Genomic DNA, 21,461 nt, shown 5'->3' with positions numbered 1-21,461 from the left:
TCGCGGCGCCTCTGTATGCAGCATCCTGCAGAGGCAAGTGCCAGGATGTTAAAAGTGGAGAGGCTGTGGATGAGAGAGAGCATCAACCCTTGCCCGGGTCTGCAACCTTGCCCGAGGCGGCAGGATGCCGGGGCGAGGCTGGCATTAGAGGTGCCCAGGGTGCTGTGCCTAACCTCGAGCGGGAGCAACCCCAAAGGCCCAGAAGAAAGAAAACCGAGCCTGGCCCAGCTCCTCCACACGTATAACAGTCACACTCCCAGCCACTGTCCTTTGGAGACCGCCTTCCAGAAACAAACATTTTAATGCAGAAAAACATAATTTACAAATGGAATCACAGTGGGGGCCTAGAGCAGGCCCCCTAGGAACTGGGGGGCTGGGAGGCGGAGACAGCTGCTAACACTTTGGGTATCTGGCCACGCCCCCTTGCCTCCATGGCCCGTTCCCAAATGGTCGGCTATGTGCAGAGTAGAAGACAGAGATGGACAGACAGATCCTTGGAGGGGAGAGAGGCGGAGGCTGCTGCTGGCTCTGGTACCTGCCACCCGATCCAAGACCATAGCTACTCCAGGTCTGCCTCTCCTCTGCAGGGGCCCGAGCAGAAGCACAGGGGAGCTGGGGAAGGGGTGATGGGATGGCGTCTGGCTTGGAGAAGTGAGCAGCTCAGATGAGGCAGCGGCTGGCAGAGCTGCCAGGCCTAGCTGGGAGCTCTGTCCCCAAGGTGGCAAGCGGAGCTAGCTTCCTGCTGGCTAGGGGCTCAGCACCTCTCACCTAGGGCGGACGCAGCTCAGCTGGAGGCTGGGGCACCAGAGGTAGAAAGGAGCCCTTCCCCTCCCCTGCTAGGGAGGGTCAAGGGCAAACTGAGGCAGCCCAAGCTCCAGCAGGCCTGGGCTGGCAATGGTGTGCTCTCAAAGGGTGACAGCCCCGGCCTCAGCCATCTGCAGGCACTTCCTCTCCAAGCCTGTCAGGGTGAAGAGGAACCCCCACCCCAGTGCTGGGCTTCAGCCCCTCCAAACAGGAAAATGAAGTCTTCATCGGCATCCACCGGGGAGCCTTTACCATGGCTACCCACATGCCCCAAGGGTGCCCATCGCAAGGCAGGAGGGTACCCTGGAGAACAGGTCTGGCATCAGAAGCACACGGAGGAGCAGGAGGCTGGTCACTTTGGCATCTCCAAGGCCAACACCTGAGGCTTCACTTTGAAGTACTGGCTGAATCGGATCACCGCATACCTGCCAGGGAAGACAAGGAAGTGCATGAGCATGGAGGCTGGCCGCCTAGGGAGGACTCTGCCTCCCAGCTCAAGCCCATCGAGGTCTGCGCAGGTCAACTCTTTGTTTTTGAGACAGGGTGTCTTTGTGTAGCCCCCGTTGTCCTGAAACTCACTCTGTAGACCAGGCTGGCCTCGAACTCACAGAGATCTGCCTGCCTCTGTTGAGTGCTGGGATTAAAGGTGTGCGCCACCCCCCCACCCCCTCGCTAGGGACAAATCAACTCTTAACATTTTTTTCACCATCGTTTCATTTTCTTCGGTCAGACTGGAGCAACCCTCCCAAAGATGTGTTTGGTGTTTTGTTTTTATTATTTTGTAGGGCTGATGTGCCTGTCGTTTCGCAGTGGACCTCCCGAACTTTTTTTTTTTTTTTTTTTTTTTTTTTTTTTTTTTTTGGTTTTTCGAGACAGGGTTTCTCTGCGTAGCTTTGTGCCTTTCCTGGAGCTCACTTGGTAGCCCAGGCTGGCCTCGAACTCACAGAGATCCGCCTGGCTCTGCCTCCCGAGTGCTGGGATTAAAGGCGTGCGCCACCACCGCCCGGCTAACTTTTTAATCCTTTAAAGTTAAAACTGTTAACTTGCGTCACGTTCTGGTCCCAGCCCAGTGACCGCCCTGCTCTGTCCCTATGCACGTGACCCTCTGAGTCCTAAGGTCTGTCTTTTTGTGGCTGCCTTATTTCGCTTAGCAAAATGTCCTCAAGGGTCATCTGCATAGCACGTGACCAGATTCTGTCATTCACTCATCAAGTGACAACTCTTGGCTGCCGTGAGGGCCAGTGTCTAAAAAAAACACTCCTGTGAACCCTTGCTTCTGCCCTCTGGGACAGACACGCAGGAGGGGGGTTGCTGGATCGGGTGGGAGTTGCATTTTTCGGTGTTTGAAGCAACATTCTTCCCTAGAATGGCTGGACCAGTTTGCGTTCCCAGTTTTCCCACACCCTGGCACATGCTCTTCATCTTCTGGCTTTGCTGGTGTTCTAACATACTCCGGTGTGTGCCCGTGTCTGAGCCAGCCGAGTGCTGTAGCTGAGGGTGGACGGGGACAAATAGAGGAATTCATTCCCCGCCTGTGAGGACAAAGGGGGCCTCGTTTCACAGGCACCCAAGCTGTCATAGCAAGAGTTTGGATATGGTCCCTGAGCCTAAGGAAGAGGTGGATCCGAGGCAGTATGGGGAGATCTAAGTCGCCCCAGTGATCTGTGCACTTGGCAGCTCCTCTTTAATTTTTAAAAATATTATTATTGTGTGGGTGTAGTGTGTGTGTGTGTGTGTGTGTGTGCCACAGTACATGTGGAGGTCAAAGGACAACTTTCAGGACTCAGTTCTCTCCTCCCACTTTTACGTGGATTCTGGGGGTCAAACTCAGGTCGCCAGGCTGGGCCACAAGTGCCTTTACCCACCAAGCCATCTCATTGGCTTTCCATCCTTTCACACTGAAGCTCTGGCCTGTCTATCTGCTCCAGGCTCGGGCTAAGCCGGCACCAGCAGAGTGGGCCCTGGTGCTGGGTGGCACGGTATGGAAGGCTTGGTAGGGGCAGGAGCACTTTCACTGGGTTTGGTGGGGCTCCCTGGGGAGCCGGGGTTGGGGTCAGCTGCGAGCTGGAAGGACTCCGGCATTCTGTTTTGCCCTGCTGGGTCACGTGGTAGTCGGGGCGCTCTCCCTCCTCTGCCCCCCCCACCCATCTTCCCACAGCTCCCCATACTGACCTGAGGAAGTCAAAGCTGATGGTGGAGTACTGGTTCTGTATGAGTGCCCAGAGTCCCCAGAAGAAATGGGAGGCCTGCAAATGGGCCAGAGAGGGTCAGCCCCGCAAAGCACACACCTGTCACAGCCTTCAAGAGCGAGAGAGACTCGGCCACGTTGGGTGTCTTGCTGAACCCTGGCCAATGTGGGGAGAAATGGAGGCCAGGCCACTGGGTAGCACTGGGGGACTCACTACCCACCAGTAAAAGGCAAGTAGAGCCAGTTCTACCCAGAGTCTATCACCCAGGTGATCAGAAGCAGGGCTCCAAGGACTTCAGGGTTCCCCAGCCTGCCTCTCTCTACCCCAGGCTCAAAGAGCCAGAAAGCCATGATTCCCAGTTACCCCTGAAAGCTACGCCAACCATCACCTTCCGAGGCACGGGGGCACACCCTTAGGGGTTTCCCACCCATCCCAAGCCCTGGCCACACAGTTGCTAAGGAGGGCTCCCTCCACTTCCCTTTCCATGGCTTAGAAGGGATGTAGGTGAGCCAGCAAGTAGGGGGTGGTTTTTGCTTAAAAGCTGCACAAAAGGTGAGAAGATTTGTTCTTCAGGTGCAACAGAGGAGGAAGAGGGTGAGGCTTGGGCCAGGCTGGACCAGGACAAGCAATCAATCCCAGAAAAGACAGATTATCTAAGCTCTGTTATGAATGGTGAAGCCTGGAGCTGGCTTGTCTTCCCGTGTGTTAGCAGTCCTAGTCCCCTCGGCCCACACCAGCGGACACCCGGCATGAACCATTTTCCTTGGAGAAATGGCATTCCCAATTGAATGCCATAATGCAGTGGTGGGGGAGGAGGAGCCTGGGAGGCAAGGCTGGTAAATTGTGAGCTTGATAGTGATGGTGGTAACAAGGAGCGTCTTACCGCAGCATGAAACACTAAGGTTAGCTAGCAGAGAGAACTACCCATCCAAACAGATTGGCTGAGTGTGGAAGCTGAGGGCTGTTTTGGAAATATTCATCTCGGGAGATGAGTGCCCAGGCTGGGTGGCAGGAACATTAAGGGGACACAACCTAGAATGGCTGTTTTCAGACCCTTTCTTGGTGGGGTATAATCCACAACTGGACTGGTTAGTTTTATGTCAACTTGACATAAGCCAGAGTCATTTTGGAAGAGGGAATCTAAATTGAGAAAATAACCCCACCAGACTGGCCTGTGGGCAAGTCTGTAGGGCATTTTCATGACTGCTTTGGGAGGGCCCGGTCCACCGTGGGCAGTGTTATTCCCTAGGCTAGTGGTCCTGGATGGCATGAGAAAGCAGGGTGAGCAAGCCATGGGGAACAGAGCCAGGAAACAGCACCCCTCCTGGCCTCTACAGCTTCTACCTTCCTGACTTCCTTGGATGACGGACTTAAGCTGTAAGGCAAAATAAACCCCTTTCCACCCAAGTTGCTTGGTCATGACGTTTCATCGCGTGGCGGCAGAAGCCCTCACTCACTAAGAACAACTGACCCAGGGCTCTGAGCGGGAGCCAGTGGCAGGTCCAAGCACTCACCAGAGCAAATTTGTTGACTTGTGCGTAAAGGCGCTCCACCTCCCTGGGGGTTGGAGCGGTCCCCTTTTGTGCCTCAAGATAATAGCGCAGCCACTGTAGCTGGATCTCCCGATCTGGGTACCGGCAGTAATCAACCTCATTCACACCTAGGGAGGCAAGTGAGACCCAAGTTGCCCAAAAAGCGCCTCTCAGGTTTGAGCCCAGGAGTCTCCTACCTTGAGCTGTGGGCTGGCTTGCGGAGGAGCCCTGTGAGGGCAGCTCAGTTGGTGGAGGGGGGTCTCCTCTACCCAGTAGGGTACCACTTGCCTAGCGCTGAGGATAGGGAAGCTGAGTGGTCAGGGGCCAGGTGCTGCCCTGCAAGTAGTGGGAAGCCCAAGGGCGCTGTCACCTTATACCTGCCCCTCTATAAAGTGATGATGCTTCGTGGAAGGTCTCAGGCTTGGCACCAGTTGACCTCAGCTCAGCCCTTCCATCTCAAGACCCTAATTCCTTCACCTTCCAGACAAGGAGTTGGACTTCCCTATCAATGTTAAAATGTTGCTGCTCACACTGGCATTTCCAGGGAAATGCCCCACCGCTCCCCGTGATGGCAACAGACCCTCCCCTGTCCTAAGTGTTCTTAAGCTACTTCCCAGTTCCTCCAGCTCTGGGGTTAGCACAGGGTAGGCCAGAACTAGAAAGAAGTAGTTGATTTAAGGTGGGAGCAGAGCTGGGCCACCGTCTCCAGGGTCTCTCCTTTCCCTTCTTACTTCCCAAGTGTCCTTGATATCCCTCGAGAAGCAGAGTTTCTGAGTCCCAAGGATGTGGGTAGTAAAGAATCTCCCCGTGCATGTCAAAAGGCCCAGGGCACACAGCCAGTTAGAGGCGGGGTGGGGTTGGACCTGTATCTTCCTACTGCCCAGAGTTTGTTTGCCAGCTTCTAAAGGACACAACCCACCCCTTTGGAGAAGCCCCAGCTGAACTTTGCTCTGTGCACTGGATGAGGACTTACCACCTCTGCAAAGGCCCTCCTGGCAGCCGAGCACTGCCAGACATGTGCCCTGCAGGGCAGGCCTCTGCTTCAGCTCCCCACAGCTCAGCTGAGGCCCAATGCCTCCCTCTGAGTGCCCTAGAGAGCTGGGCCCCTGGGTGCAAGCAACTGGACAGACCTGGTCCTCCAAGGCTCTAAAAGAGATGTGATTCATCAGCCTGGGTTGGGCTGGGTTGGTCAGGGGAACAGCCAAGGGATGGCTCCACAGTTGGTCAGGGCACCTCAATTTTCCTAAGCCCTAGAGGCCAGCCAGGGCACACTGGCAAGCACACATACCAGCCTGCAGATGGCCCTCCAACTGTGTCCAGTTCCATTGAGGAGTTGTTTCCATGGTCCTATGCCCTGAAGCCCTTACATGGATGGGTCTAGATTACCACACATTTATAGTATAGTTACCAAGTCTAAGGGAATGGGGAGGGGAATCTTTTTTTTTTCCTGGAGATTGGGTCTCTAGTCCAGGCTGTCCTACAACTCAATATATAGACCAGGCTACCTTCAAGCTCACAATGATTTGCCTGCCTCTTTGTGCCTCCTGAGCACTGGGATTGAAGGTGTGTACCACCACACCCAGCCGTGTGTGTGTGTGTGTGTGTGTGTGTGTGTGTGTGTGTGTGTGTGTGTCTTAGCTCAATGTAGGTATTACAACGTCTCCATTTTACAGCCACAGAGGGCTGTGACCTGAACCTCACCACTAGTGAACAACAAAACTAGGGTTGAAACTCAGGAAATCAAGATGTGGAAATACTCTTAACTAGCTCTGCCTAGACTCTTCGCTTCAGGACACCAGGGAAACGGCTACTTACAGCTTATTTGGTCACATACCTGCATTCAAGGCCTTCATGGACCATTGTACAAGTTGTACTGGGCAGGAAGGAGTGCTGGCTGAGCTGGTGGGGGCTGTGCCTGTCCTGAGGAAGGGGTCTTTCCTTCTCTCTCTCTGTCTCTCTCTCTCTCTGTCTCTCTCTCTCTCTGTCTCTCTCTCTCTGTCTCTCTCTGTCTTTCTCTCTCTCTCTGTCTCTCTCTCTGTCTCTCTCTCTCTCTCTCTCTCTCTCTCTCTTTCTCTGGTACTGGATATTGAATGCAGGGCCCTGTACATGCTAGGCAGTTGTCTACCACTGAGGTATATCCATGACTATCTTTAATTCTAAGACGGCGTCTTACCAAGTTCCCCAGCTTGGCCCTGAACACATACTGTAGCCCCGAAAGGCCTTGAACTGGCATCCTCCTGCCTCAGCCTCCCAAGTAGCTGAGATCACAGAACTGAACTACTGAGCCCCACTTGGAAGGGGGTCCTTCTTAATTCACATGTCAGGCTGAGTAGCCCCTGGGACCCTACAGTGAATGCATTTCCTCGTTTGTACCAAACTGCCTGCCACACAGGCTAGCAGAGGTCAGCTCTGGAGAGGAGTCCTTTTCTGTGACATACATTGCTCTTTAAAAGCAGGCTGTGCCCATCTCCCACCCATCAAACCTCAGGTCGAGAACCGCCCGTGGTCCCCCCTGCAGACTTGGCACCCCATCATAAGGAGGGCACTGAGGTCAGAGTAACTCTCCCTACCTGCAAACTCGTTGAAGTGGTTGCCAATGTCAAAAGCCTGGTAGTTGTATCCTGCATATTCATAGTCGATGAACCGCACGTGGCCTGTGAGGAGAAGGAGAAGCAGTGAGGGCCAGTCCCAGATCTGGAAATGGGGCATGGTCAGACTTCCAGACCTCCGCGACACACCCTCCGGCCCTCCCGGATCTCTGCCGCAACCTTCTAGGCCGCTCGCCATCTGTCCGCGGCAGAGCTAAGGATCAGAAGCAAAGCAAGTACTTCCTGCCTACCATGTCTGTGGGTCCCACAGCCACGGATTCGACTAACTATGGATTGAAAATCTATACATTGGATCTGAGGGATGGAGATATGGCTCAGCGGTTAAGAGTACAGCGGTTATGAATACACATGGTGGCTCATAACCAACCATAACCACAAGCCCAGGGGGTCCAACATCCTCTTCTGGCTTCTGTGGGCATTACATGCATATGACACACAGGCATACATGCAAACAAAATAATCATACCATAAAATGCTAATTAAAAAATTCACGTGTACTAAACATATACAGACTTTTTTTTCCTTTGTCATTCCTAAGACAACGTGGACTAACACCTCTTTAGCTCATATTTCCACTGTATTGGACATGGTAAGTAGCCGGATGGATGTCATATGTAAATGCTATCTTATTTTCACGTGTTTTCGGGGTGCTGGGGACAGGATTCTGGTCTCACATCAAGCACTCCCCTTGCAAAGGGCCACTCTGCTGTTTTTCAGGAGACGTGTTGGCACTCTTAGACGTCCAACACAAGTCTCCGGTGTGTGACGAGGGACATCTGCATTTCCAGGGGAACTGCACTCTCAGGAATAGTAAGCAGCAATCTCTCCCTCTCTTCTCTTCACAATCCCCCTGCCCTCTCAAGGCTTGGGGAAGCCATGATGGCCTCAGAAGCCCATAAAGTCATCAGGATACATGGCTTGGCTGCCCAGATGTTGAAGACCTTCCCAACTGTGATTTTGAGTCCTTTCTTACAATACGTTTTTTTTAAGGGGTACTTTCCTGTTCCATTTTCCTCCTCTTTCCCACAAATTAAGGTCACCATAAGGCATACCCATGTCTTCCATGATAAAGGACAGTCAAAGCTCAGGTCTCCTGCTCCTTGTTCCCGGACCCCTGAAGCCAGCAGGCTAGCCAGCTGGCCCGTGTCCCCACATCCGAGGGGCTTGAGGGGCAGTACCTTTGGTGCTGTCATAGATGATGTTCTTGCAGAGCAGGTCGTTGTGACAGAATACCACAGGGGACTCCAGTTGGGACAGGTGTTCCTTCAGCCAGGCCAGCTCCTGTCCCAACACCTCCACCTTAGGGACGTCTGCAGAAAGGCTAGACAGTGGGGGGGGAAATGCAGGTCAAGGGAGGGTTGACTCAGCTCAGACAGGCCAGCCCTAAACTCTAGTCCAATCATTCAATTACTCTAGAGACCTCAGACAAAAGGCCAGCCCAGCACAGCCCCGACTTTTGTCACACATAAGCGTAGCCTGTCCTTCTGGTTCCCAGGGTTAAATAAGAAGCAGTTTAAACCCTGGTCATAACATAAAAGTCACTAACTAAGCTAGGCAGTGGTGACACACACCTTTAATCCCAGCACTCAGGAGATCTTGGTGAGTTCGAGACCAGCCTGGTCTACAAAGTTAGTTCCAGGACAGGCAGGGATACACAGAGAAACCCCATCTTGGGGGGAAAAGTCACTAAAACTAAATGGTATCCCTGCTACTTGGTAAAATGGACAGGGTGAGGAAGGGGGACCCAGGAGAGGACAGGAGAGGTGACAAGTGTCAGAGGCCATGGTTCCAGAGGAAGAGGGAATGGGGCCCATGGAATCAATAGTGAGAGGTAGAATAGACCATACCAGGAACTCCCTAGGAGGGGATGTGCTCCTCCAAGATGAGGTTCCCCAGTGACAGAACCCCAGGAGGGCCTAGAGAAACAGGACTTTCTCAGCACAGCAGAGGGGTGCCCTGGTATGGCGCCTCATACCTCAGCTGCCGAGCTCCTAGACTCTGGTAATCTGTCATCTCCCAGGGCTGTAACAGTTGGCCCGCGATACACTGTGCAAACATCAGAGAAACAGCAGCACCCCCAGTGTGAGACACCTGTTTTGCCACTCCCAACAACTAATTCCTGTCACCTTGAGTGATGAGTGTTTCCTGTCCCTGGCATCTGCTAGACCAACTAGCTTGGAAGCAGAGCAAAAAAAAAAAAAAAAAAAAAAATGCATAAGGCTACCTCCACCCACCCCGCGTCACTGAAGTAGCATGGTCTGCCAGGCATGCTGGGCTGGGGAATGATCTATCACGGGTCAATCAATGCAAAGTTGGGTAAAGACACGCTGTACTCAGGTGCTCTGAACTTTGGCCCTTCAGGTACACAGGCCTGTGTACAACGAAAAAGCCAAACAACAAAATTCAGAACTACCCCTGGGAGCGGGGTGCTGGGCCTTGTCTCCACTCCTGTCTCTCTGCCTAGGACAGCAAAGGTTCTCAGACAAAGATGATAACAAGATGGGTCCCAGCTCACCTCCCCACTGGACAGAACTGGCTAAGATGTCCCCATGTCCCCCGTAGAAAAGGGATGCCAAGGCTAGAGGGGTCTTAGGTCTTCCATCCTACATGGTTGGGAAATGGGGGAGGCTCCAGGAAGAAAAAGAACCTCATCCCAGGTGCTTCATAGCATGGGCACCCCTGCACCCCAGGTGCCTCATAACATGGGCAGCTCCAGACCCCAGATGCCTGGAGCATGGACACCCTTGGACCCAACACCTCAGCCCAGCTGGGTTCCCAGCCTACCTACCCTGTGCCCTCATCACAGAGCTGTGTACCCCTGATCTGTTCCCTCGGTCTCTAAGACGGCCTCTCTCAACCAGGCAGCCCACGGACAGAGGGGAGAGCCAAGCTCCGGCCTCAGCCATGCACCTGGCCCTCCCTGAAGCTACTTGAGAACTCCCAGATCACTCTGAGGCTACTTCAAGATAAAGGCCGAGGAGGAGTCCTTTGGTTTGCCCAGGGCTCAGTCTGAAAATCATGCCTGTGACAGCCGGATGCCTGCTCCCAGTCGCTGGCCTCAGTCTGACCCTGCCCTATCATGCCAAGGCCACTGTGGTACTTACTGTGAGAACAATCCGGGCCTATCTCCAGGGGCCCCCTCAAAACGGCACTGTCCCTCCTGGAACATGTAGACCTCGGCCAGCTTTGCTGCCTTCTACCCTGCCAGCCCTAACCCCTTCCACCTCTGCAGGGTTGGCAGTAAACAACCATCACTGCCACCTGGAAACATGCTCACCCCAGAGAGAGCGGAAGGGATGCGGGCTGGGGTCTCTGAGAGGCCTGGGATTCCTGCTGGTGGAGGGACTGCCGCTTGGCCATCTCCATTCAGTTCCCACTGGAGAGGCACAAGTTCTCCTCTGAGGGACCAACTTTCTACTGCTCCGGTCTCTTGGCTTCCCATCTTTGCCCTCTCATCAGCCCACCCATCAGTATCCCCTCCTGATGTCCCTAAGGTCCACACTGCACCCCACCCATCAGTATCCCCTCCTGCTGTCCCTAAGGTCCACACTGAGCCCCATCCATCAGTATCCCCTCCTGATGTCCCTAAGGTCCACACTGCACCCCATCCATCAGTATCCCCTCCTGCTGTCCCTAAGGTCCACACTGCACCCCACCCATCAGTATCCCCTCCTGCTGTCCCTAAGGTCCACACTGCACCCCACCCATCAGTATCCCCTCCTGCTGTCCCTAAGGTCCACACTGCACCCTACTCGGGGCCACCAAGTCACTGTCTGCAGTCTCCGACACAGTCTAGCCTTCCATTTCCACCTACCCACCACGCTGCCCCCAAGCAATGTTGCCCCAGATGTGTTCTGTGCTTCCGGGAGGCCACCTAAATGCAGTCCTGGTCCAGTAGAGCACTCTCGGGCCTGGCCTGGCAGAGTACACTCAGCAAGCACTCTGTGGGGGACCTGGTTGTCCTAGCTTGGGTCTCCCGGTCCTAGAACCTGCCCCCAGCTTATCCCCCACCAAGTGCACAACCAGCCCCCTCACCAAAGCGGTCCTTATACCTGCTAGACCCTTTCTAAAACACAGTCCTGGCTCAGATACCTTTGTAATAGTGAGCACGTGGGCAGACACTTGTAATTTTAGTACTTGGGCAGTAAGACCGTGAGTTTAAGACAGGTTAGCTTGGGCTATAGGAGTCTGAGGCCAGTGGGGGCTACACAGTGAGACCCTGTCTCAAACAAACATACAAAGACCAAACACACCTTCATGGCTTCCTGATGCTTGTTTTTACATCAATCCTGACCTTTTAGCCTGGTACCCAAGTCCCCTTCCCTCTGGCTATTCCCCACTTCCAGGACCTCCTGAACGTCTGCTCCAGCCACATTTACCTCCTCGGCAACCATCAACAGACCTGCCCCCCCCCCCCCCCCCGGCTGTCTCCTGAGCTGGAGCAAGCCCCTCTCATCCTGCCCTGCCACCTCTGCCAACATGACTTCTGCCGCCCCTTCCCACCTCTGTACGCATTACACACCCGGCCGTCTTTTGTGCCAAGCACAGGCATGTTCTGTTTACCCAGATGGCTCCTAAACTCCTTACAGGCAGGGCCCATGTCCCAACCACCTTCACTCCCCTGCCATTTTAATCCCAGTCAATGTTTGTGCAGCGAAGGTTTGAATAAGTCAGGGCGGTGAGGTAATGCCAGGAGTCCAAGAGGCTCCATCTAATTCCGATGACTGTTCAGGGCTGTCCTGCTGTGGGACATGCACGGCAGTTCTAAAGGGTGAGGGGACCATCCTACAGAGAGGCTCAGAGAAGTGAAGCCTTGATCTCCCCGAGGCCAGCTCTTCGCCGAGGGCCTCTCTCTTCTGGACAAGATCATTCACCACGGCTACACAGGACAGCAGCCAAAGGATGCTGTGCTGTGTCCATTCATGAATGAGCACCAGACCTGCACCGAGAAATAGCAAGTCCCATCTCCACCTGTCAAATAACAGCGCTGGCTAAGGGGACGTGTCACACTCTAGTCTTCGGGGATATGGTCGTCCTTGTCCCAGGGTCTGAACGTGGTCAGACAGAGGGCAGGCTAGGGCCATCGGGGGCACTCAGAGCACCATCACTGGGTGTCAGAGTTTAGATAGAGTCATGGTGTGTGGAAGGGATGAATTATGGGGTCAGCATTCATGACTGCCATGGTAGAGGAGGGAATGAGGGAGACTCTTTTCCCTCAGACCTCCCTCTCGCCCGCCACCTTACTCTGGTGACACTTCAGAAGCGGCAGTGTTCAAATTAATTGTATATTTCAAAAATTGCTGGAAGAGAGGACTCTGAATGTCCAGCACAAAGAAATGATAAACATCGGAAGACATGTGTCACCTTGTTCTCATCATCACATATTGTGTGTATAATTATATAATCAGTCAAAGACATTCAAATGCATTTTCAAAGGCAGTGCTTGCTGGGTATGATAACACACACCTTTAATCACAGCTCTTGAAAGACAGAGGCAGGCAGATCTCTGTGAGTTCAAAGCCAGCTCGATCTACATAGTGAGTTCCAGGCCAGTGGGGGCTCCACTGACTCAAAAAAAAAAAGTTGATGTTTCATCCTTGCAGGATGTGTGGAATGTCAGAGACCATGCTGCGGACTCTTTTCCATGCTTTGGTCTCCAAGGTGTATCAGGAGCTGAGTACCTGCAGGCCAGTGAGCAAAGGGGAAGTTTGGGGGACCCTGTTTTGCTTGAAAGTAGAATCAGGATGCGAGGGAGGCCTCTGTCCCTGGAAAGAGCACTTCACGGAGCAGTGGGTGTGTGAAGGAACAAAATGGGGGCATGGTTCCCAAAGGTACACAGAGTCGTCCAGGCAATCAGCGGCAAACCGTGGCAGTCCCAGGGCGTGGCTGTCTGCTCTTACGACCCACTGAGCTTAGAACCTCAGATTCTCAGAGGCTCCGCTCTTCCATGGTTCCAAAGACAGAAACAGTCATGCAGCGTTAAGTCCTCAAGTGCTTCTTGCAACACTGGTCTCTTCTAAGGAAAATGGGAGTTGTCCCTAATCCTGCCCCCCCCCCCCCGACACAGTCAGAAAACTCAAAGAGAAATAAGTGCTGCTGTACAAAACTGCTGATCCACGTTGCTAGGATGCAGCCAATAGCTTTTCTTTGCCTGGACTGTGGCTGGGGATGGAAGGTGCCCCGGAGAAGCTCCTCCTCACTAGGAACTGCATCCCTGAACCTTCTCTAAGAGTTGCCTGGAGCCAAAAGCAGGGGGCGGGGCAGAGTATTGGCAGCCTTGAGCCCCCTCAGATCTCTGTACCTGGGATTGATCTCATCCTTGACCAGCGTGAAATAATGATGCATCTTATGCCAGAGGGTGGGCTTGGGCAACCTGCCATTGGCGTGGATGGTGTGAATCTTTGCCATTTCTAAGGCGATTAACCTACAACAGAAATGGGAGGAATCGTGAGTGCCAGGATTGGGCTTGTCCTCCTGCCCAGCCCCTCCTGACCAGAAAGGGTTTGGAAGGTTCTGGATACTAGCCAGAGGGCCACATGTGGGATCTTGACAGGTCCCAGGAACCCTTGGTCTGCAAACAAGGTTTCAGTAGAAGGCAGGAAAATGCAGTAAGACCGTCAGCCATTGCTCCTTTTCTGTCCCGGAGCTGGGCCAGAGAAAAGCAGAGGACTATTCCCCCCAGGCCAGTAGCTTGGCCTTCCCCAGCCTTCCCATAGCCGCCCTTGAGAACACAGGGGCAACCAGGCATAAGTGCAGTACCCCACCTCCAGACTTTGCCCCATCCTCTCTGGAGAAGTGGCAGCAGGTCCCTTTCCATGAAGAGAATAGTGAGTGTTGATGCCAGGCAAGGAGGAAATGTTAGCTTTTTATCAGTCTGGCCAGGATGGAGAGGCTGGCCCAGGGCAGCCCCTTCTGACTCCACAGGGAGTTGATGCTGGTGAGCGGATACCAAGGACACAAAACAAGCCAGCCTTCTATCTTCAGGTTCCCCTACAGACATTATCCAAGGTCCTGGGGGAGAGTGAGTGGTTGTCTGGGGGAGGTCTGCTGGGAGTGAGAAGGGACTAGCTACTGCAGAGGGAAGGACCTTGATAAGAGCCTCACATCAAGGCCAGTGCCAAGGTCGGCATGGAGGCTGGGGTCCCAGCTGGGCTCTGCCTGCTCTTCCCTGCTGCAGTCCAACCCTAACAGCCTGCCAAGCAGCCGACATCCAAGCCTCCGGGCTTCCCTTGCCTCTGTCTGTTGCTGGAATAATAATCACTGGGAAGGACAACAAAGACCCTGGTTGTTTGAAACCTCATAACGGAGTTGTCCTAAGGCTACTACTCCTCCCCTTGCCCGGCCTGGGAAGGGACCAGCCCTACACCATCAGGATAATGGCAATTTCAGGTTCCTCCCCAAGCCTCCTACTTCCTCCAGGGTGGAGGGCCATCCGCAGCCGAGGAGGTGCGTGGAGGTCAGAGGTGCTGGGGTAGGTGAGAGCCCACCAAGGAGCTGGGAAAAGGGAAGCCGGACCTGAGGCCCAGCTCTGGTCTTCCTTCCCTAGGAAGATTCTGAACAGAGCGGTTCCTTGAATGTCAAAAGGGCTGCTGTGTGAATAGCAATTGAAGCAACTTCAACACTCAGCATTTTCATGCTGAAGAACCTCAGCAGAGCAGGCTGGGGGGTGGGCTCTAGAGATATGGAGTGGGGGTGGGGCGCTTTCCTGCAGAAACCCTGTCACCATGAGGGGGGGGGGGGCGGGGAGCGCCATCCTGGGAAAGTCACCAAGGAAAGGCCTACCTCCTACACCCACCCCAATTCCTGGCTCTCCCCCAAACACCAACTTCTTATTACGGCACCTAAATCCCCCTTCAATCTTCCTGACAGTGGTAATTGTTTCCAGAAAGAGGATGAGTGACGGATGAGGTTCACAGAGGCAGAGAGAGACTGAGAGTGGTGAGAACCTGCCAATGTTTGAGCACAAGACTAAGGAAGGAGCCATGAGAAAAGCGGGCAGGGTCCCCTGTCCCCTGCTTTGACCTCTCCTCTCCAGGTTGGGTGTACTCAGCTTGAACCCCAGTGACCCCCACATGGGCGGGCACGCCCTTCACGCACGGGCCCCCACCAACACACAGCGGTAACACAACTCAAATACAGTGTCCTGGGGCCGCAGCTGTCCCAGGGGCCACCCTGAAGAGTGTGGAGGGCCAACCATGTATGCGGAGAGCCAAGTGTACTTGTCTGGGCTGAATGGTGGGCAGCTGAGGAGGCACTGGAAAGCCAGGCCTACCCCTAGGTGGGCATTGCTACCCTCAGCATGCAAAGCCAAGTCTCCGCGCTCTTGCGTTGGACACCGCAGATGCCAAGCAAAGCACCTGGGCAGACCCTGCCCTGGGGCCCCCAGCATTGGGAGAAAGTGAGCTTGCCTGTGCCTCACTATGACAGGCTGGTGGTCTTCATCCACACAGCTCATGTCACTGTGGGGAGGGAGAGGATACTGCTTGACCCCCCCCCCTCTTCCTGGTCTAGTGGGAGCAGAGAGGGTGGTGTGCTGAGGGCTGTTTGGTTCTCCCCGTTTCGGGCCCTACGGAAGTATCCACAGGGCTTGACGGTTAAATGCAGTCCCTAGGCCCTATATATCCAGGTATTCATCGGGAACTGGGCCCAGTTCCCATGGGCCTTCTGCGCAGAGGCTTCAATCGTACTCCAAACATGAGTCTCCACTGTCAGGGGACCCAAAAGGCCTCGGCTTGGGGGCTGGGTGGGGGGCTATCTCCAGCTTGCTGAAGTCAAGTGCACCCTGGATAAGGCTGTTGGTCTTCACACCTTACACTCTCTGCAAAAGATGGGAGGGAGGTGGTGCACGCCTTTAATCCCAGCACTTGGGAGGCAGAGGCAGGTGGGTCTCTGTGAGTTCCAGGCCAGCCTGGTCTACATATATCAGATTCCAGGACAGCCAGGGCTACATTGAGAGACCTTGTCTCAAATAATAATAATAATAATAATAATAATAATAATAATAATAATAATAATAGCAAAATGAAGAAAAAAGGAAAAAAGACAGGAGAGGTAGACAGCCTGTGCACCTTCAGAATTTGGCCCAGATTCCCACACCTGACACAGGGTGGTCAGAGGCTTGAGAAATGGGGGTGAGGAAGAACAACAAAACCCTGATCTCTGCCACATTTATGGGACCACTGCGTTCTCCCGGAACTCATCCTTCCTAGTGGGCACCACTATAAGGCTAGGGAGTGTCGCAGCCTCAGAGCAGACAACTATCAACAACTATTTTCAGAGCAATATGAAAATATGACTTAGGACGCTGCCTCCTTCATGAACCCCACTGCGAGAACCTCGCAGCCACAGCCGTAGGGAAACATTGTGCGGAGTGCCCTGCACCCTACTCACCTGAAGAGCTTGGGTTCTCTGATGTGCTGCGGTCCCAGGGCCACACCCTGCATGTACTCATAGCACAGCCCGTTCTGAAAGGTGCAGTAGAGTTTGGGGGCGCAGCCGTGTGCTCGCAGCAGCTGGAAGTTCCTGACCTCGTTCTCCCGGTCCACCAGCAACTCTGTCCGCTCCCCATACACCCGGACCAGGACACAGTCCCGCATGTCCTCCTCCACATAGCAGGCCACTAGCTTGTTGGTGATGCCATCTTTGAAGCGCTAGCATGGGGAGAGGGCAGCGATGGGTGGGAGGGTGGGGTGGGGTACAATCCTCTGGTCTCTTCCCAGAGCTTCGATCAAAGCAGAGTACTGCGCTCATCTGAACACTGAACACAACCCCACACCGGCCAGCACTACCCTCTGCCTTGGAGTGGACTAAAACACAAGCGGAGAGAGAGAGGGAGGGTGGCAGTCACGCTGAGCCCACGCACACTCACTCAGGCTACGTCTTGCCTCCAGAGCACGGGATTTGGCAGAGTGGGCATGTCCACACCAGGCAGTGGGTAGGGGCCCTCCCCTTCCTTCTCCATTCTGACACCGAAAGAACCCACCACAGGTGGGAATGTGGCCCAGGAGGGCTGGGAACTGCCCAGCCCTGCCTCTCACCAAGGCAGGCAAGGGCTCTCAGCTGTATCTCTTGCTCCATCCAGTGGCAGAGGGACTGCGTTGGCACTCAGCCCAGGGCTCTGGTGGCCAGAGGTCCTTGAATCTCTGAATTCCACACCAGAAGGAAGACACAGGAGACAACAGAGGTGGGAACAGATTCTGGTCATGGCGATAGGGAGGAAGGAACCATGAGCTGAAGTTTTATGGGCACCGTAAACTTCAGGGCTGGATGGGACTTGAGCGGTCACCTGAACCCATTCTGGGTGAGGAAACAGGCCTACTGAGTCCTGGTTAGCATCTGCTATACTAGTGCTGGATTTCATTCCAGGTCTGCCTTGCTCCTGACTGGGTCTTCTGGAAAAAAAAAATGCTACCACACTCAGCCCAGATTCTCCTCAGAGCTGTGCCTTCCCCCACTCAGAAGGTCTGTGACATGGAACTCTACCCCTCTGCCTCTTCCTGCGCAGGCTGCCCAGGCTGTGGGTGGCCGGAGAGGTGTAAACATTATTTTTAAGAGAATCCAGGACAGCTGGGGAGTAAGCTAAGGGGTCAAGGTGAGCAGCTCTGTCCACAGGTGTGTGTGGGAGAATGTATCTGACAATCTGTGTATGGTTTTTTTTTGGGGGGGAGGGGGTGCGAGGGGAGGCGTTGCTCAGAGCTACCAGCCTGAGGCCGTGGTAAAGGTGCTTTACTGGAATTCTGAATTCCACAGGCTGGTTCCTGGGGCCCACGGGGAATGCTCAGATCCCTGAGGGTTTGGTTCTCATGTTAGGGCGAAGGAGCAGCATTGGATGTAGGGGGAGATTTCCTTAAAAGTTCGTGCCTCCTCGGGTTTCAGAGTGGCTGAGTACGCACTTCTGGGCAACTAGGGGACAAGCACTCGGCGACAGGGGGTGGGGCCGCACGCGCAGCATGCTGACAGTGGGCAGGTAGACTTCAGGCTGCATGCTTGGGAACCCCTGGAACAGGAGAGTGGGGAGGGTCCAGGGAAGCGCGAGCCCAGCTTTGCATAGGGATCAAAAGAGATGGAGAGCTAAACACGTATACAAACCACGGTCCAAAACCTTTCCTGCGCAACAGTCGCGCAACCCTGGGACCCGCACTCGGAAGGATGAGCTGACGGGCGTCCACGCAGCCCCGCTACAGCTCAGGCAGGGCCCCATCCCCGGCCTCGCTCCCGCTCGGCTACCTTGGTCCGAACTTGCTCGGGCTTCCAGTGCGGCCGCAGCTCCCGGATGAGGCGCAGGGCACCGGGGAGGATGTCGTCCTGATCCACCGTGACGCCGAAGCACGGGACGGCGGCCCTCGGGGGCTCGGGTGGCTCCCAGCAGCCAACGCTGGCCGCCGCCTTCTCCTCCATGCCCCATGAGCACTGCGGGCAGAGCGCCTGCCTCCGCAGGTAAAAGGGCGAGCACGGCACTGGAGCTGAAGGGGGCACAGCCATTCCCAGCAGCCCCACCCCCTCGGAGCCGCCGCGCCCGCGTTAGCCGCTACCGGGAGGCCTTGAGAGGGAGTGGGAGTGGTCGAGGAGGGGCCAGGGGAAGTCCATGACTCATGAGCTAGCTGCCCGCTCCGATCGCCGGCGCGCAGCCCCGCAACACAGCTGGCCGGGGATCGCCGGGGTCCGCCGCGACAGTGACATCACGGGCCGCAGCAACGCCCCCTGCCCGCCCCGCCCCCGCCTCCCGGCGTGTGCCGCCCGCCATCTCCCCTAGCTGGGGCCGTGGCTACCTGGAGCTCGGGGTGGGGGTGGTGCCCCGCCTTAATGACGCAAAGGGCGGAGCCTCAGGCCCCTCCCCAGGTCCCTGCTTGGGCATCCTCTTGCGGGATGACCCGCTTCCCATTGGGGCCCGCAGCTCTTTGCCAGCTCGTTCTCGGTAGCCAAGGGCAGGGCGTGGGGCTCGTCTTTGTCCCCACCCCATCCTGGAATAAGGAGATCAGCTGCTCCTAAAGTGTGGGCTTTGGCTTGCCTTCAAATCCCTGGACCCTTGGAAAAGGTTGGGCTGCATTTCCAAGGCTTCCAGGAATCATTCACCACCACAAACACATTCAATGGAAAGCCATATGGTGATGGTGCCGGAGTGAATGTCCCGTAGGCAGACTGGACTCTAACTGAACATTCCCGGGTGTTTTACAAGTACATGAGCACATTGAGACTCACTAAATAATCCTTAAATCTCCTCCCTGTCCTGAGAGGCTGGCTGGGCCCAGAGAGTAGGTGTGCGCACAGGTGCCTGTAGCTCGGTGCTTTGTTGAGCAAAGAGGTGATCAAAGGCCTGGCGCAAACCTGTGGAGTGGCTGAGCATACAGATCCTGGAGGAAAGGACCATAAGTCCTCTGGCAGACTTGCTGTGGAGAGGAGACCCGTGGAAAGATGCAATGCCAGCCTTTGGAAAGGCCCTCTCTCGGCCATATGTTCTCCTGGTCACCTCCGGAGCAAACCATATTAGTACTGCCACCTGCTATAGCAAAACCTGGACTTGCCTCCGAGACCTCAGTGCTTACCATCTCACACTGCCGCGACTTGAAAAATGCCCACAAAATGGATGTGTTTCTGTGTCCCCAGGTTGTCCTTTTGACCTATTCAGGAACCTCTCAACCACAAGGCCCTTTGATTCTTGCTGCCCAGAACCCAGGTCTTCTGGTACATTTTCTATGCTGATGCCTCTTACAGCTGGCCACTAGCCCCACGTGCCTACTCAGCACTGGAAATGTGACCAGTGTGGCATTTTGTGTAACTTTAATCTTAATAAGGATGTAAACAGCCATTTGGAGCCACTGTGTTGGACATTGTAGCCGATGAGAGAGGATGAACCGCCTACTTAAGGTCATGAAACCCCAGGATGCAGGCACTGGAAAGGACATTGCCTCCAGGTCTTTCTTTTGCAATAGGCAAAGAAAAACCATGCTGGGCAAGGGATCATAATTAGTGGGAGTCCAGGCTCTTGTTCTCAGCTCTGTGCCAGGACTTGGCAAACAGCTCCTGCCATGCAAATACCACCTCGGAGAAGCCCTGGGACCCTTAACCCCAGAGAGTGAAATCCTACAGATTCTAGAGCTTCGTTGGGATACTCAGTACTTTATACTTGTTGGTCAAAAGAGGGATGAGAAGCTGCAGGTAGATGCTCCTTTCTCATCCCCTAAGCTAGGCAGCCGGGGGTGGGGGGGGAGGCACGGGACGGGTGAGTGGGAGAAGAGCCCTCAGCCTGTGGTGCCCTCAGACCTTGAGGTGGAAGACAGCAGCTGTGTGTGCACCTGACCCAAACCAAGGAGTCTGACGCCCTGTCTCTGTGCGAGCACCACTCCCATGGGATTGAGGTGGAAGTCCCTAAGGCCTGAGTCAGCTGGGCTGGGTTCTAGGGTAGTTTTTCGCTGTTTTTCAGGATTCTTCCCTGCATGACTCTTCACCAAATGATCTTGGGAAAATGCCTTTCCGTCTCTACGTACTTATCATACGTGAGGTAGGATTGTTGGATGTCTGAAGTCCTGTGTTCTTAGGTGGTGATGACTTAGATTGCCTGTGTAAATGGTCACCTGGGCAGAAGCATCTAGAGCATGCAGAGCAAGCTGAGAGGAATTCCCCAGGGAACTCCATATAAGGTCCACAGTTCATCAAAGAAAGTTGAGACAGGAGCCGATGCAGAGGCCATGAAAGAGTGAGTGCTGCTGACCGACTTGCTCCCTCTAGCTTGTTCAGCCTGCTTTGTTGTAGAACCTAGCCCCACCCACAATGGGCTGGGCCATCCCACATCTATCACTAATTAAGAAAATGTTCTATAGGCTTGCCTGTAGCCCCATCTTATGGAGGCATTTTCTTAATTGATGGTTCCCTCGTCTCAGATGACTAGCTTTTGTCACGGTTTGTAGGGGAAAAGGGCCAGCCAAAGAAACCCACTCCTGGCCCTGAAACCCACTCTGGCCCTGAAACCAGAACCAAAGGAACACACCCTGACCCTGAGAGCAGTGCCAAAGAAACACACTTTGGTCCTGGAACCAGAGCCCAAAGGCTAAAAAGGGCCAGTGAAAGAAACACACTTTCGCCCTGAGAGGAGAGCCAAATCGGCCCCTGAACAACTGATCATGAAACCAACCAATCCCTGAGCAGGAAAACCAACCAATCCCTGAGCACAAAATCTAGCCAATCTGAATTTGTCCAAGCTCAAAGGGATTGAAATCCGATCAATTCCCACTCTGAAAATCTTCTCCCTGGAAAAACTCCACCCCTAAGAAGCCCTATATAAGCCCTCACCTGTTCAGTTTGCGGCTGCCTTTCTCCTCCCTGGCAGAGGC

General features: G+C 54.5%; 1 protein-coding gene across 2 annotated transcripts; it reads right to left on the bottom strand.

Moving 5' to 3' along the window:
- Positions 1-282: 282 nt before the first annotated feature.
- Etnk2 (ethanolamine kinase 2) lies at positions 283-18,821 on the bottom strand. Of its 2 annotated transcripts, XM_006993224.4 has the most exons (8): positions 18,361-18,821; positions 16,525-16,784; positions 13,436-13,558; positions 8,313-8,455; positions 7,096-7,179; positions 4,508-4,653; positions 2,977-3,050; positions 283-1,229 (listed from the first exon to the last, which is right to left on the bottom strand). In XM_006993224.4, exons 1-8 carry the CDS (start codon positions 18,613-18,615, stop codon positions 1,157-1,159), a joined length of 1,158 nt encoding a protein of 385 aa, XP_006993286.1. In that variant the 5' UTR covers positions 18,616-18,821; the 3' UTR covers positions 283-1,156. The 2 variants fall into 2 exon arrangements, with proteins under 2 accessions (XP_006993286.1, XP_042114089.1); XM_042258155.2 differs by lacking the exon at positions 13,436-13,558 and having other exon boundaries at positions 18,361-18,796.
- Positions 18,822-21,461: the final 2,640 nt, after the last annotated feature.

Source organism: Peromyscus maniculatus, chromosome 11 (assembly GCF_049852395.1).
Source record: "Peromyscus maniculatus bairdii isolate BWxNUB_F1_BW_parent chromosome 11, HU_Pman_BW_mat_3.1, whole genome shotgun sequence".
Taxonomy (NCBI): domain Eukaryota; kingdom Metazoa; phylum Chordata; class Mammalia; order Rodentia; family Cricetidae; genus Peromyscus; species Peromyscus maniculatus.
The sequence above is the reverse complement of the archived record's forward strand: the minus strand, read 5'-3'. Positions and strand labels throughout refer to the sequence as shown.

Excerpts from the sequence above, each read along its gene's own strand:
- Etnk2 (XM_006993224.4), bottom strand. The coding sequence starts at position 18,615 with ATGGCTGTGCCCCCTTCAGCTCCAGTGCCGTGCTCGCCCTTTTACCTG. Across the intron at positions 16,785-18,360 it reads CCGAGCAAGTTCGGACCAAG|CGCTTCAAAGATGGCATCAC; the intron begins GTAGCCGAGCGG and ends TCCCCATGCTAG. Across the intron at positions 4,654-7,095 it reads CCACTTCAACGAGTTTGCAG|GTGTGAATGAGGTTGATTAC; the intron begins GTAGGGAGAGTT and ends TTGCCTCCCTAG.